The 13,309-nt window shown below is 45.8% G+C and overlaps 1 protein-coding gene across 1 annotated transcript in view; it reads right to left on the bottom strand.

The window, feature by feature from the left end:
* The window catches only part of VPS53 (VPS53 subunit of GARP complex), a 118,379-nt gene that overhangs the window by 78,794 nt on the left and 26,276 nt on the right, over window positions 1-13,309 (bottom strand). The window contains exons 5-6 of the mRNA XM_006184981.3: window positions 4,641-4,727; window positions 553-668 (exon numbers count right to left, since the gene is read on the bottom strand). Of these exons, the coding sequence (XP_006185043.1) occupies window positions 553-668; window positions 4,641-4,727 (203 nt within the window). The remainder of the gene's footprint in view (window positions 1-552; window positions 669-4,640; window positions 4,728-13,309) is intronic.

The raw sequence follows: 13,309 nt of genomic DNA on the forward strand, positions 1-13,309 counted from the left end.
AGGAGGCATTTGGACTGCTTCTGTGAGGTAAGCAAGCAGCTCTTCCTTTTAACACTGTTCCTAATGTTCTCATGTACCATTCCCTATAGGTCCTCTACAAGCGAAACAGGGAACTACTGTCTTTGAAAAAGTGGGTTGAATGATAGGCCTGTTTCCATGTGGCGCATTCAACAGTGGTGCAACTCCGCCCAACACAAGCAGGAACATTTGCCAAGGCAGAGACCGTGGGGGTGATTAGGGCCCCACATCACCTCGTCGGCTGGCACAGTACAGCTCTACCATGTGTAAATGATCCGTATCCTTGGACTCATTCTCCAATGCTTTCCCCTTTAGACTCACCTGGCCCTCACTTCAAAGTCTTAGGTGTCTGTCACACACTGAGCACCAGAGGGCACAAAGTCAAAGTGGTGACTAAACATTTAAGACCGATTTGCAGAACGCAGGGCAGGATGGTGAGACTTTCTGGGCTGAGAAGTAAACAGACCTAGGCTGCTGCTCTCTCTGTGACACAGTCACTTCCCCTGGACCCACAAGAGAACGAGACATGCTTACTCCAGGGAGTCGACACCGCCCGCCAGCATGTGCAGGTGGTTCAGCGTCGTGATCGAGGTGGTCAGGTGGCGTTTGGCATGATCTAACTGCTTGATGTCGCGGGTGATTTCTTTAACCTAAATATTGAAAAACCACAGGAGGAAAAGGAGGACAGTTAAGAAAGACGTAAACCCATCTGGAAGTGGCCTCACAAGAAACTAATGCAAATGAAGTGAGGAAAAGACATGTCAGGTGAGCCCTAGGAGAAAACAGGTGTTCCCCCAGTACATACTCAAAATGATTTCCAATCAGCCTGTTTAAGTTTAATTTGGCATTTCTTCAGCAGACAGACTTTACTTAGGGTTACAAAATCGTCAGCTGTGAGAATGAAATGAACTTTACTCTTCACCCCAAATGGAATGATCCAAACAGCAATTTAGAGGGTTGTACGGGGTCCAGGAGCCAAGTGCATCGTGTCTTCTCTTGAACAAGGTCAGAGAAGTATGCCTTCTGGCACTGGGGCTACTATGTTCGCTACAAAATGGACAGCATTGGGGGTGGGGGTATGGTTCAGTGGTAGAATGTGTGCTAGCATGCACGAGGTCCTGGGTTTAAGCCCCAGCAACTCAAGTAAAAAAAAAAAAAGGACAGTACTGGTCAGCTAATACTATTGAGATGGTCTTTATTCATGGTATTAAAGTTTTCTGCCCAGTCTCCAGTAAAGAAAGACTTCTCAAATGTCAAGAAGAATAAAATGCACAGACTTAGAAAACATGGTTACTAGGTGGGGCAAGGGGGTGGCAAGGGATAAACTGGGAGTTCAAGATGTGCAGATACTAACTACTAAATATAAAACAGATAACACGTTTCTATTGTACAGCACAGGGAACTATATTCAATATCTTGTAGTAACCTATAATGAAAAACAACACGAAAAGGAATATATATATATATGTATATGTGTGACTGAAACATGATGCTATACACCAGAAACTGACACAACATTGTAAACTGACTACACTTCAATAAAAAAAGAAAAAAAAAAGAGTGATCTGTAACTCCTCTAACATCAGTTTAACAGGTAATGTAAGAGGAGAGGCACAGTCTTCAGGGAGACAGAAGGCAATCAGAGGAGTAAAATTCTAAATGTTGACCCACCGGGTCCAAGACAAAGGAACTCCGTAGCTGGGAATGTAAGCATATTTCAGTCACTAGAAAAGTACATTCAGTAGTGAGCGGGGAACAATCCTCCAACTCTGTTAATGCCCAGGTGGACTCTTCCACTGAACTGTCTGCGTCCATGCTGACCAAGATACGGTCTAAAGAGCAATTTGGCTTCCCAGGTTCCCAGAGGGAATGGGGCGCCCTGGAAACTGGGCACAAACATTCTAGTCACTAGAAAGACAGATCTCTCTTTAAAAGTGGAAAAACCCTCTAGTGAGTGACCTGGGTTTTTAGAGCCCGATCACCTGGATGGAGTCATGAAGATTACGACCTGCACAGCTCAGTTCCACACCCACAAACCTGCTAGGCTGACCTGGATCTTAGTAGAAAAAGCCTCTTTCATGGGGACTTGCCCCATGAAGCCTGCTCTTTCTCCATAACCCTCGGGCCACCAAAATATCTTTATTTCTATTGTGGGGGAGGGGAGCGTGGGGTTAAGAACCTACCACCTCTTGACTGAATAACCAACTGAATTTTGGGAAAAAGCAGATCAGGAGTGGTATAATAAACTACATATGGGCGTTATTACAGGCCCTATAATCTGATCATTCCCTCACAAGGCTGAAATCATTCTCTTTCCCACTGAAAAATCCCTGTGCCATCCCCTGGGTTCCTTAGCTCCAGTGCTAACATCAAGGGGTCTTTAACTACTGTGTTAAAAGCCAGTCACTCCACTAATTCCTGCATCGTTAGTCAATAAATCCTGAATATTCTTCCTCCGCCTCACTAGCTCCCTTCTGCTCCTCCTTCAAGTCCCTGTGGCTCTGCACCAGAGCTGACTGGTCTCTTCACTCCCAGTGTCCCCCATCCCTCCCCATCACATAGCCTGTGCTTCTCCAGACACACTCAGCTTTTTGTTACCCCCCTAAACCAAACCCTTAATGGCAGCTCACACAAGGGGTGCTCAGGCCAAAGGCACATGAGACTGTTCTGCAAAACTAAACACTGGTAGTTAATTTACCTTAACTCTTATCCCTGGGCAGCCAAAAAAGGATAGAACTCAACATGGCAGGTTTGGGTGTCAGAGAGTTCTAGGGTTGAATTCCAGCTCTTCTGCTCCCCAACTCGGTGTCCCAGATCAAGCTGCTTAGCCTCACTGAGTCTCAGTTTCCTCACTGATAAAATGGGCGTTCATAAAAATAATAATGATAATAAAACCTAGTTCATAAGGCTGCTGTGAGGGCTAAATTCGTTCACTTGTATAAAGGAACGGGTACAGGGCTGGGCATGCTGAAAGAGTCCACAGACATCAGTTCTCTTCACCTTGCCTCCTCTTGCCTTTAGCAAAGTACTGTCCAGGAAAGCAGGCTGCTGGAAAAGAAAACATCTCATGACATCAGCAGCAGTCTCCTCAAACTGCCGTTGCATCCCCACGGGGCTAGAAGAGGGAGTGCAGTACAGAACAGCAGATCAGCGTCATGAGGAAATCTAGGAGTAAGAAATCTGAGCCCAAGAAACGCTGGCAGAAGTCACATCTGATTGTGGCACCTGAGCATCGAGCTTTAGTGGTCCATGGGTGGTGCTGAGTGCAGTGCCTCCCCGGGGAAAGGAGCACAAGTCCAAATCCCTCTCTGACGACACATCACCTCCTCTCAAAGGCTATTTAACTCTGGGATGAAGCACAAGTATTCATTCTGTTTTCCTTTGATGGAAGAGTTCTCCTCCTTTGACCCTAGTTTGGTAGTGACATCCCTAACGCCACCTGCCTGGGAGGAGCAGGAAGAGCTAAAGGTAAGAACAGCTATGACGGACACTCAGCCAGTGCCTGCCTGTGTGCTGGCATTATCTCACCGAATCCCCACAATTCCACAATGCACACACGACCATGATCCCCACTGTATGGTGAGGAAACTGAGGTACAGAGGCGTCAAATAACTTGTTTAAGGTCCACGGTCAGTAAGTGGAGGGGGTGGATCTGAAGGCAGGCAGTCTGACCTTGGAGGCTGTGCTAGTCACATAACAATATCAAACTGCCCACCCCGCCCCACTGTCCCCTCCGTGGAAGCCTGGCCCTCCCGCCCCGCATCCCAGACCCTGCTCTCTTGCCAGAATGGCCATTGAAGAGAACGGAAGGATACACAGGAGCGTGACTTCAGATCTGTTCCTGGAGTAGATTATAATAAAATGGAGGGCAAGAGGTCTGCAGTATTTTTGTAACCAAAAAAAGTAGGGGGGAAAAATGACATTAATTATGGCTTTCGTTCACTGAGCAACTAACACCAGCCCAGGACTATGCTCAGCGCTCTCCGTACATTTATTCTTACAATGACCCTTTGAAGCAGTATTATTCTCACTTAGAGTGGAAGACACTGGCATTCAGAGACATTACAGTCTGTAGTCAGAAGGGGAGCCCCGGAGCGAGCATGTCATAGGGCCTCCCATGGAGCAGGGGTATGCGAGGATGGCCCCTTGATTGGCAGAGAGCTCTGAGCACCGCACCGGGGGTGGCGGGACACCACTGAGCAGAGGGAGGACTTAATCAGAACCAGCAGCACATATCACGGGCAGGATGCATCCCACCCCCAGATTCAGTTTTCCAGTGATACCAAGTTACATGTCAGACATCTTAACTGAGAAATATGTGATACAAACCAATGCTGGAGAAAGGAATCCAAAATGACTCGGAAACTATTTTGGGGAAAGGAGAAGAAAACTTGCCCTATTTAAAACCAAGGCTGCAAATGTAGGGCAGCAGGGATGGTGGGTCACTCCACGTCCAGCAGTGCCTCCCGAATGGATCTGGAAAGTACTCCCAGGGCTGGCCACGGAGATGTGGGTGTGGGGTTGGCAGCAGGTGGGAGAACAAGCCCATTAATTAGCACGATGGGATGAGACGCCACCTTCCTCTTCCGGTGCAGAAATGGCAGGAGGAAACCTAAACTCACCATTTGCTCCGATTTTTCTGCTTTGTCCTTGATATCTTTGATTTTTCCAAAGAGTTGCTGAATAGCTTTCTGGGCCTCTTCAAGTGCCTAGAAGACGAGAAACAAGTGAAAAACAAGACATTATCAGTCCCTCCACCGTAATCAAGTGGAGCCTCAGAAGAAAATTACAGAAGCTCCCCTGATTCATTGCACTTGCGCTGACAGTCTTACCAGACCCAAACAGTAGAGACAGAGAGAGTCCAGTGTTTGGATACAGGCAAAAACTCAGGATTCTTGCCAAGCTGCATCATAACGTTTTAATTTAAAAACTAAACAACTTTCCTCTATCTCAGTGATTACTACACCTACTGATGATAATAAAGAGGACATGCTCGTGTGTGTGTGTGTCTGTATGTGCGTGTGTGTGTCTGGGTAGCAACCTTCAAAAGCCTGCAGAAAGACAGAGGTGGCTCTGAGTTGGGGGCGGGGGAAGCTCTGGATCTTGGGAGTTCTAGAAGATGATGCCTTCAAAAAAAATCACAACTGTGCCTGGGGACCCCAGAACTGTGGCAAATCTTAAAGACATGTATAGTACCCCACTTGGAAACCAATGAAATGAAGTTAGAAAGGGATTCTTTAAGCTAATGGTGACCCAAATGTTTCCACTGAAATAAAAACCTACAAAGACGGGCGCTACCCATTAAAAGCATTACAACCCACAGTAGCTTCTGCGAATTTGGAAGCAAGATTCAGGGAGTTGAGAGGGTGCAACACCGCACACACATAGAATGTGCATTCTCAGGAAAGATGCAGTGGCCAAAAGCAGCACTCACTCTTCACTTCATCAAATGCACTTTGTTTATTTTGGATTGAAGAGTGGCCTGTCCCAACTGGACCTCCTGAGCTCTTTACAAATGTAATAAGGCCAGTGTCACCATAGAGCTGTGTGTGGCCATCTTTGTCTGTGCGGAGGAAACAGCCAGCCCCCTGGAGAAGGACACCCTAACAGAGGAAAGACGAAGGTGAAGCTGAGACGCAGGGAGAAAGACAAAAGCCCTTAGACAGTTCTCTGAACCTCTGCCTCCAGTGGTACCCAGTGCAAGAGCTACCTCTGGACTACGAGCTAACACAATTTCTTCTCTGCTGAAAAACATCCTCCAAAAGCAAACCTAAGCCGCTTCCTCTGCACGAAATTCAACAAGGAAGGACTGTAGCTCCCTTTCCTCCCCAGGTAATCTGGGCTGCCCACTTCTTCTGGTACCGGGACTCCTTTCTGGCTCTGGAGGTCCTCGTCCTGTGTGTGGCTCAGCCCCAAACAGAACTTTGTTTTGCTCTTTTCCCATCGCTGGGGTCTACAGGAGTTTCACACGTGGGGACAAGGACGCTGAGCTGCTGCACGTGACAATGTTACGGCTTCTGAGGTGAACATCTGGAAGCCCCTCTGCGAAGTTGCTCCTTTGGGCCATTTGCCGCCAAGTCTGAGGTGACACTACTCAAACAGGTGCTCGTCCCACCCCCTGGACAGGCAGGGAGAGGGCATCTGCCCGATCGCTTTACTTACAGCTACCAAGGCTTGTGAACAAAGGAGCTTTTAAACTTGTCATCTCTGCCGTCTGGACACAGGTATTTTAATCATCAGAAAGTCTGGTCTTAGAACAACAGATGGCATCACTATCAGAGCCAAAAACTTGTAACTTGGGACATTTTACCTGAAGAGTAGTAAACAATCAAAAGTGCTGATGGAATGGAACTGGGGCTCACTGAGCAGCCCCTCTCAACCCCATTCCAGCCCAAGAGGATGCCTCACTCAGCAACTGCTTCCTCTTGGCTTCCTACCATCCTGCCTTTCTCAATCCCAGATCCAGCAGGCCTGAAACAGTGGTGGCAAAGTGAGAAATTCCTGTACTTTCCAGCCGGAAGGCAGGAGTCTGAGGCCTGCCTCTGCTGTCACACACCAGCCATACGGCCTCTCTGAGTATCAGTTTCCTCGCCTGCAAAGTGCTGACAGGGGCACCTACTTCCAGTGCTGTTGGGGAGATTCAATTCCCTAATAGGTGTAAAGAGCTACACAGACATTAAGTTTATTTCTGAGCAAATGCACGCATGCACACACGGGTATGCACACACAAATGCCCTGTTCTTCCTCTCACTCGCTGCCTCTAGGCCAGGCTCCCTGATACGTCCTATCCTTAGCTACTCCCTGAGCGAATCCACGCCCACCCACACCACCTCCCCACCCTCCTAGGAATTCTCTTCCTCGTTTCTAATACTCGCCTCCTCAAAACCAGGATACGAGACTCAGTTGAGCACTGCTGACTGCCATCCGCCCCACCTTAGATTTCATAAGGTTATGACAAACTAAAATCAAGTCCTGGCCAAATTAAAATGAGAAAGAGGAATAAATGATCAAATGTCCATTTACAACCAAAGGAGCGAACCTTTAAAATAAAACGCTCAACACACCTATTGATCGCACGCAAACCTTTGTTGTCTCCCGTGGCCATATCTTCTCCATCCTCCTCCCCGACTTCCCGTCCCTCCCAACACCCTCTCCCACAAATGTAAGTGCAGCAAACAGCAGAGTCAATTCCGTCATTGTCTGGGTGTCCATGGTCCTTTACATATACTTAACGATTGTAATGATTTTTTTGTGGGTCTGGATTTTGGTTGGACCAAGACATTCCAGAAGGCAGGAATCTGTCTCGTTCACTGTGACTCCCTGACACCTGGGACAGTGTCCAGAGTAACATAGGAAGTGCTCAATACGTGTTTATTAAGTTGCAATTTAAAACCAGTCAATCCTGGTGTCCACACACACTCCACCTCTGCCCTCGGAGACAGTCAGGCAACACATTGGCCATGGTAATTAGGGCTGTGTCAGCACTTCAATTGCAGACTTTCTTTCAAGCAACACAATTTAGTGTTGCAATCCTCACACACTGAAAAAAATTACTGGGTCATTAACTCAGGACAAAGATGTTAATTAGCCATGCCATCAAATTATAAAGTTGTTGCTAGAGTAATAAATTATTGTAAACCATTGTTTTTTATATATGTATTTTTTCAGATGAACTTCATCTACCTCAGACGACCTACATATATTCTTTTCTCTCTCCATTTAAGAAAGGCACTTTTCAATGAGTGTCTATTAATAATCTATATTTTTAGATTCTTTTAGACACTTGACTTTTTTTAAACATTGGATTACAGTTTTTCCTTTTGCAACAATTTAAAATCTCTTTTTTTTCCTTTTGGCCACCTCCCTCAGGAACTAGAACCAATTTCAATATCCATTTCATTCAATCAACAAATACCACACTGGAGATGTAGGGATGAAAAAACATAATTCCTGTTCTCAAGGAGCTTACAATCTAGGAAAGGAAAGAGGCTACTGAATACGAAAAAGCCGCATTACTGAGTGTTGAGGGAGCCCAGAGAGACCATCACCAATACTGGCTTTTCTGTTTGTTTGCTTGGTAGTAGGAGAGAGAAGGGACGGAGGTCCAAGAAGCCCCCTGAAGGTCACAACTTCGTAACTTACTTGGGCCAGAGCATTTTTACACAACAGCAGTAAGAGGGCGTGTACTAAATGCATTTGATCTGAGCCAAAAGGCCGACAAGTGGGAAGAGTAGCAGGCACCAAATAAAAGACTATTTTTCAAAGCCATACTCCACCATAAACAAACTCCCACTTTCCAGCAACATAGATCTGCACTGTCCAGTGACGTGACTGAAGACTATCTATATCCAAACTGTTATTCTGAATTCCTGCGCCAACTGGAGTCCCATCTACATTAGTCAACATTTCATTAACTCAGTCCTTCAATCATTCAATAAATATCTTCCACATACCAGGCATTATTCTAAGCGCTGGGAATCCAATGGTAGACAGATGGACATGGTCTTTCTCCCTGTCCTCAAGGAACCTACTTTGAGAGGTGGCAGATGGGAAGAGATATTGGCAAAACAACTAAAGAAAGAAAGAAGAAAACGTCAGAGTGTGACAGGCATGATGGAGGAATTAAGCAGAGTGAGGAGAGTGAGGGAAACGGTGGTCACAGGACTCCTGAGAAAGAGCACATGACTCAGGACCTGCAGGATGAGGAAGAGTCGGGCTTTACAGATCTAGGGGAAGAGATTCCAAGCAGAGAGAACAGCAAATACAAGACCTTGATACAGAAAATACTTGGGTGGTCTGGAGACCAAACAGTCAGGCAGCGGATGGCAGGATGGTATTGGAGCGAGAGGTGTTAGTAACTTGGGGAAGGAGGGCCTCAAGGGCCACACAAAAAGCCTGGGACTTGCTCTAAGTGCAATGAGAAGCCACTGAAGGGCTTTAAATGGGGGGCTAGCAAATATGTGAAAGACTGCCCTAGCCACTCTGTGACAAGAGGGCCGCACAGAGGAGAGAAAGCCCTGTTAGGAAGCTGCTGCAGTGTCGTGGTGAGGAAGGCAGGGGTCTAGACCAGGTGGCCAGTGGTGACGGAAGAAGTGGAGCGATGTGGGATTTATATGAAGATATAATCTGCAGGACTCACTGATGGACTGGATGTGGATAACGAGGGAAAGCAAATAATCAAGGGTTACCCTTAGGTCGTGGTTTGAAAAGCCAATGAATTATCCCATTAGCTAAGTCAGAGAAGACAGGAGCAGGGACAGGCTTGAAGCAAGAGTCCCCATTTCCGCACGTGAAAGGCGCAGAGTCTATTCGATATCCAGTGGAGATACCAGGTTGGACATATGAGTCTGGAGCTTGGAAGAGAGGTGCAGACTAGAGATGAAAATTTAGACATCATCAGTTTATAGATGATATTTAAGTCTGTAGGACTAGAAGTCACCTATCAAGAGAGCACAGACAGAAGAGAAATGGCCCAGTGTTTCAGAGTCTAGAGGAAAAAAGGAGGGAAGAAAGATGCAAGAGAAAAGCCACCAGTGACAAGAGAAAAAACCAAGGACTATGGTGTCACAGAAGCCAAACAAAAGTGTTGGGAGGCAGAGGAAAAGACTGATTATGTCTTATGTTGTTGAAAATTCACATTACAATTAGGACGGGGGCTGCTACTGAACTGGACACCAGGGAGGTCACTGATGACCTTGACAAGAGCAGTTTCAGTGGAGTCAAGGGAATGGAAGAGGACAGTGACGAGGGGACGAAGTGGGGACAGTGTGTATGAGACAGGGGCCAGCACACGATGGCCTGAGGGCCAAATCAAGCCTGCCGCCTGTTTCTGTAACTAACGTTGGCTTGGGACACGCCAATCCCATTCGTTTAGGTATTGTCTGTGGCTACTTTCACCGTTCGACAGCAGGGATAGGAAGCTGTAAGAGACCACATGGCATGTAAAATCTAAAATATTTACTCTCTGATCCTTAACAGAAAAAGTTTGCTGACTCCTGGCATACACTAGTTTTTTAAGAAATTCTTGCTATGAGAAGATGAGAGAGAAAACAAAAGAGAAGAAACTGGGAGGTGGAAGGTGGGGGTGTAACGGGACAATTACAGAAGAGTAGGACTTTTTTATAATGCTCTCCAATTGTTTACTATGTGAGTATCAGCTCTCTAACAGAGCTGTAAGCATCCTTTAGAGTGCAGACCAAGGACGTGAATGGCATCCTTACACCCTCAGCTCAGGCGATCGTCCATTCCAGTTGCCAGTTATGACAACTGTCCCAGTATAATCACCAACAGCTCCTTCTCACTCTCAAAAGTGACTCTGGTGATAAATCATACCGTCACCTCAACTACAGCATCTAACCAAAGCTGGAGCACAGGTGGAACTTGACAAATGTTTGCCAAAAGATTAAAAAGCATCGTGGGGCCCCTCTCAGGAGAGGAGCAGTGCCAAGACCACCAGCCTGAAGGAGACGTGCTGATGCTGCGGCTTTCCCTAACTTCACACACAATGGGAAGCACCGGTTCAAAAACACAGCATCACACTTTCTGTAACTGTTACCTAGTTGGCTAATAGGGAGTCTAATGCCCAGGATGCTGCTGGGGGTGAGTAAACCCACTGGAACCTTCTAAAAAAATGTTGGGTCATGATGTGAGAAAGCACTACAGAGGCGCCTGCCCACAACTGCCCACCGGAAAGCACTGGCCTTCTGGGGGCACAGCTTGCATGAAATTCTGTGATATTGTTGGTCCTGTCATGTTGAAATGATGTGCTGATGGGATTATAGGCACCGTCTTCCAGATAAACACCCTCGGACACATGATATTCAGCTAAGAAAGGCAAAAGAGCCAAGTTCTATACTTAGACCTGAGGTCTGAAGAAGTTTCCATGATTCCTTCTCAGAAAAAGGTTTCTACCCCTATTTCTCTCTGGTTCTCAATCTGGCATCCGACCAGAACTGTCTCTACTCAAGGTACCACTTTCTTCTTTCAGCAAACAAGTTAGACTCACACAATCTTACATTTCACAGTCTCAAAGAAAGATAAACTGTCTGCCAGATTTTTTTTTTAGGCTGGAATACTTTTGCTTGTTATAACCACATACTGAAGTCAAGGAAATTTAATATAATTCATTTTCCAGAGTCAAAAAGGTTTGCATTCACTCCATCAAGCAAGTCTGTTCTCTAAAGGCACCCTAATATTTGATATCTAATCTCTAATAATCAATTACACAGGAAGGAGTGTTTTGTATTTGAAAAATCGTTAAGACCTACAAAAGGTTAAGATTTTATTTTTAAATAACACTCAAATACTTTTACTTCCTAGCTAATCAGAAAACGTGTTGAAAGAAAGATTCTGGCACTGTCCCTTGACACTCTTTAAAATAAAACGTGGCTACTTTTCCATTCCAAGCTGCATGTGGATTAAAAACAGAACTAATCACCCAAAAATGTCTGCTTTCAATCCACCCTTCCCACAGTGTCTGAACTGAGCACTGGAGCTTGGCTACAGCCTGCATTCGAGGCTGTTAGTAGGAAGCAGTTACTGTGGTGGTCCTCCTCAGTAAGTCAAATTCTGCAATCGGGAGATGCGAAGTGACCCACTGAGCTGGCCTGGAAGATGCAGCAGAACCAGTTCCGCTATCTCTGTATTTTTGTGCATCATTAACTATAACCATTACTTTAAATTTTCCTTGGCTCCAGAAGCTGACTTTGAACAGGCTTCCAGAGCCACGCTAGGTCGTGTGCACCGAAGATAAGCAGCATGGAACCCGGCACCGACCCCACTGCTTTCTTCCTCTTTCATCTTTTTTCTTTTTTCAGAACTGTTGTCTGCCACCTGTGTAGACAGAGGGGCTCTGAGCCAATGGAAATGCCTTGAGAAATTAACATCTCCTCTAGCTCTTAGATGCATCTAGTTCTGCAGTTTGCTCTGTGAGATATTATCCTGGGAATCCAGAGGCAACCTAGAAGAGATTTAAAACGGAGATTCCATTTGCTGCCCCTACAGGAAGGAGGAAAAGGCTACTTATTTTCAGGAGAACTGATACGCCTTTATGTTCTTTGGAAAAAATAAGGTGCTAATATTCAAGGTTAATGGGAAGAAAGTCTTATTTTCCCACTATTCTGCTATCATTTCTGTTGTCCAACTTTATACCTGTCTGCTGGTCCCTTTCTTTTGTTTGGAAAGGCAATGCACCATATTAGTAAAAAGCAGGGGGTTTTTGAACCAGCAGACTGGACTTCAAATGGTGGCCTTGCCACTTCCTGTGTGATCTCTGTCAAACTACTTAACCTCGAGGAGGCACGGATGCATCATTTCTAGAGCAGGAACAACAGTCCCGACCTAAAGACTTGTTCTTAGGAAGGAATATCGGGCTTAGTAGTGAACACCTTCGGTACTGTTTACCCAGTACTCTTCCTTCCTCCAGGGAACCTTCCTCTCACTGTGTTCTGAGTCCACTGTCCCAGAGGCAGGCCAGGCCCGAGCTGGGGCTTTTCTGTGACTTTCCAGAATGAATTAGGAAAGAAAGTTCACCTCTCTCTGGTGGTGGCAGCCCAGGACGTGAAGTCAGGTTAGACAGTAGCTGGTCTCTGGGTAGAGATGATCAAGCCAACACCGGGAGACAGACAGACACAGAAATATTCAGAAACCTTTATATTCCAAGGCCGGCTCCCGTAGTTAGAGAAGCCCAGAAGGGACACTACTTTTTCACAGACTTATTGTTCAACTTCTCCTTCAAAACAAGAGAAGAGTCTTCTGAAGACTCTCCCTTTAGCCAAAGCCAGTTTGAACTGGGATTTTGTCTTCTACAGCTAAGAGAATCCTGATGGAGGACTCAGCTCATAATAGGGGCTCACTAAATGGTAGTTATTAATATTATCCCCAGATCTCCCAGATGGAGTGTGATGTTTCAGATGAGACCATCCCTCTAAGAACCAAAGGTTGTCGACGCACATTGTAGAGCTTTGCAAGCTGGTTATGTTCAACATGTGCAGGCAAACACAAAAGAATGGTTCCTGGGTTCTTCAAATCATGTTGAAAATGAGCCGTTCTCCAGGAAAAAAAAAGTTTCAGTCTTTTATCCTTTCAATAAAAAGTGCGTGCCTCCTGTATGTGCTAAGCTAGATACTGAGAGAAAAACATCGCAAGATGGGGATATGCCTTTAAAGAGCTTGTTAGGGATATGTAAGAAATAGAAATAGCTGAGATGTGAATGATAGAAAGAGGTATGAATGCCAGAATCAACTGAAAAGCAAGGAACTCGGCAAAAACATTGCTGAGGGCTACCACATCT

This window comes from Camelus ferus, chromosome 16 (assembly GCF_009834535.1).
Source record: "Camelus ferus isolate YT-003-E chromosome 16, BCGSAC_Cfer_1.0, whole genome shotgun sequence".
NCBI classification, from domain to species: Eukaryota; Metazoa; Chordata; class Mammalia; order Artiodactyla; family Camelidae; genus Camelus; species Camelus ferus.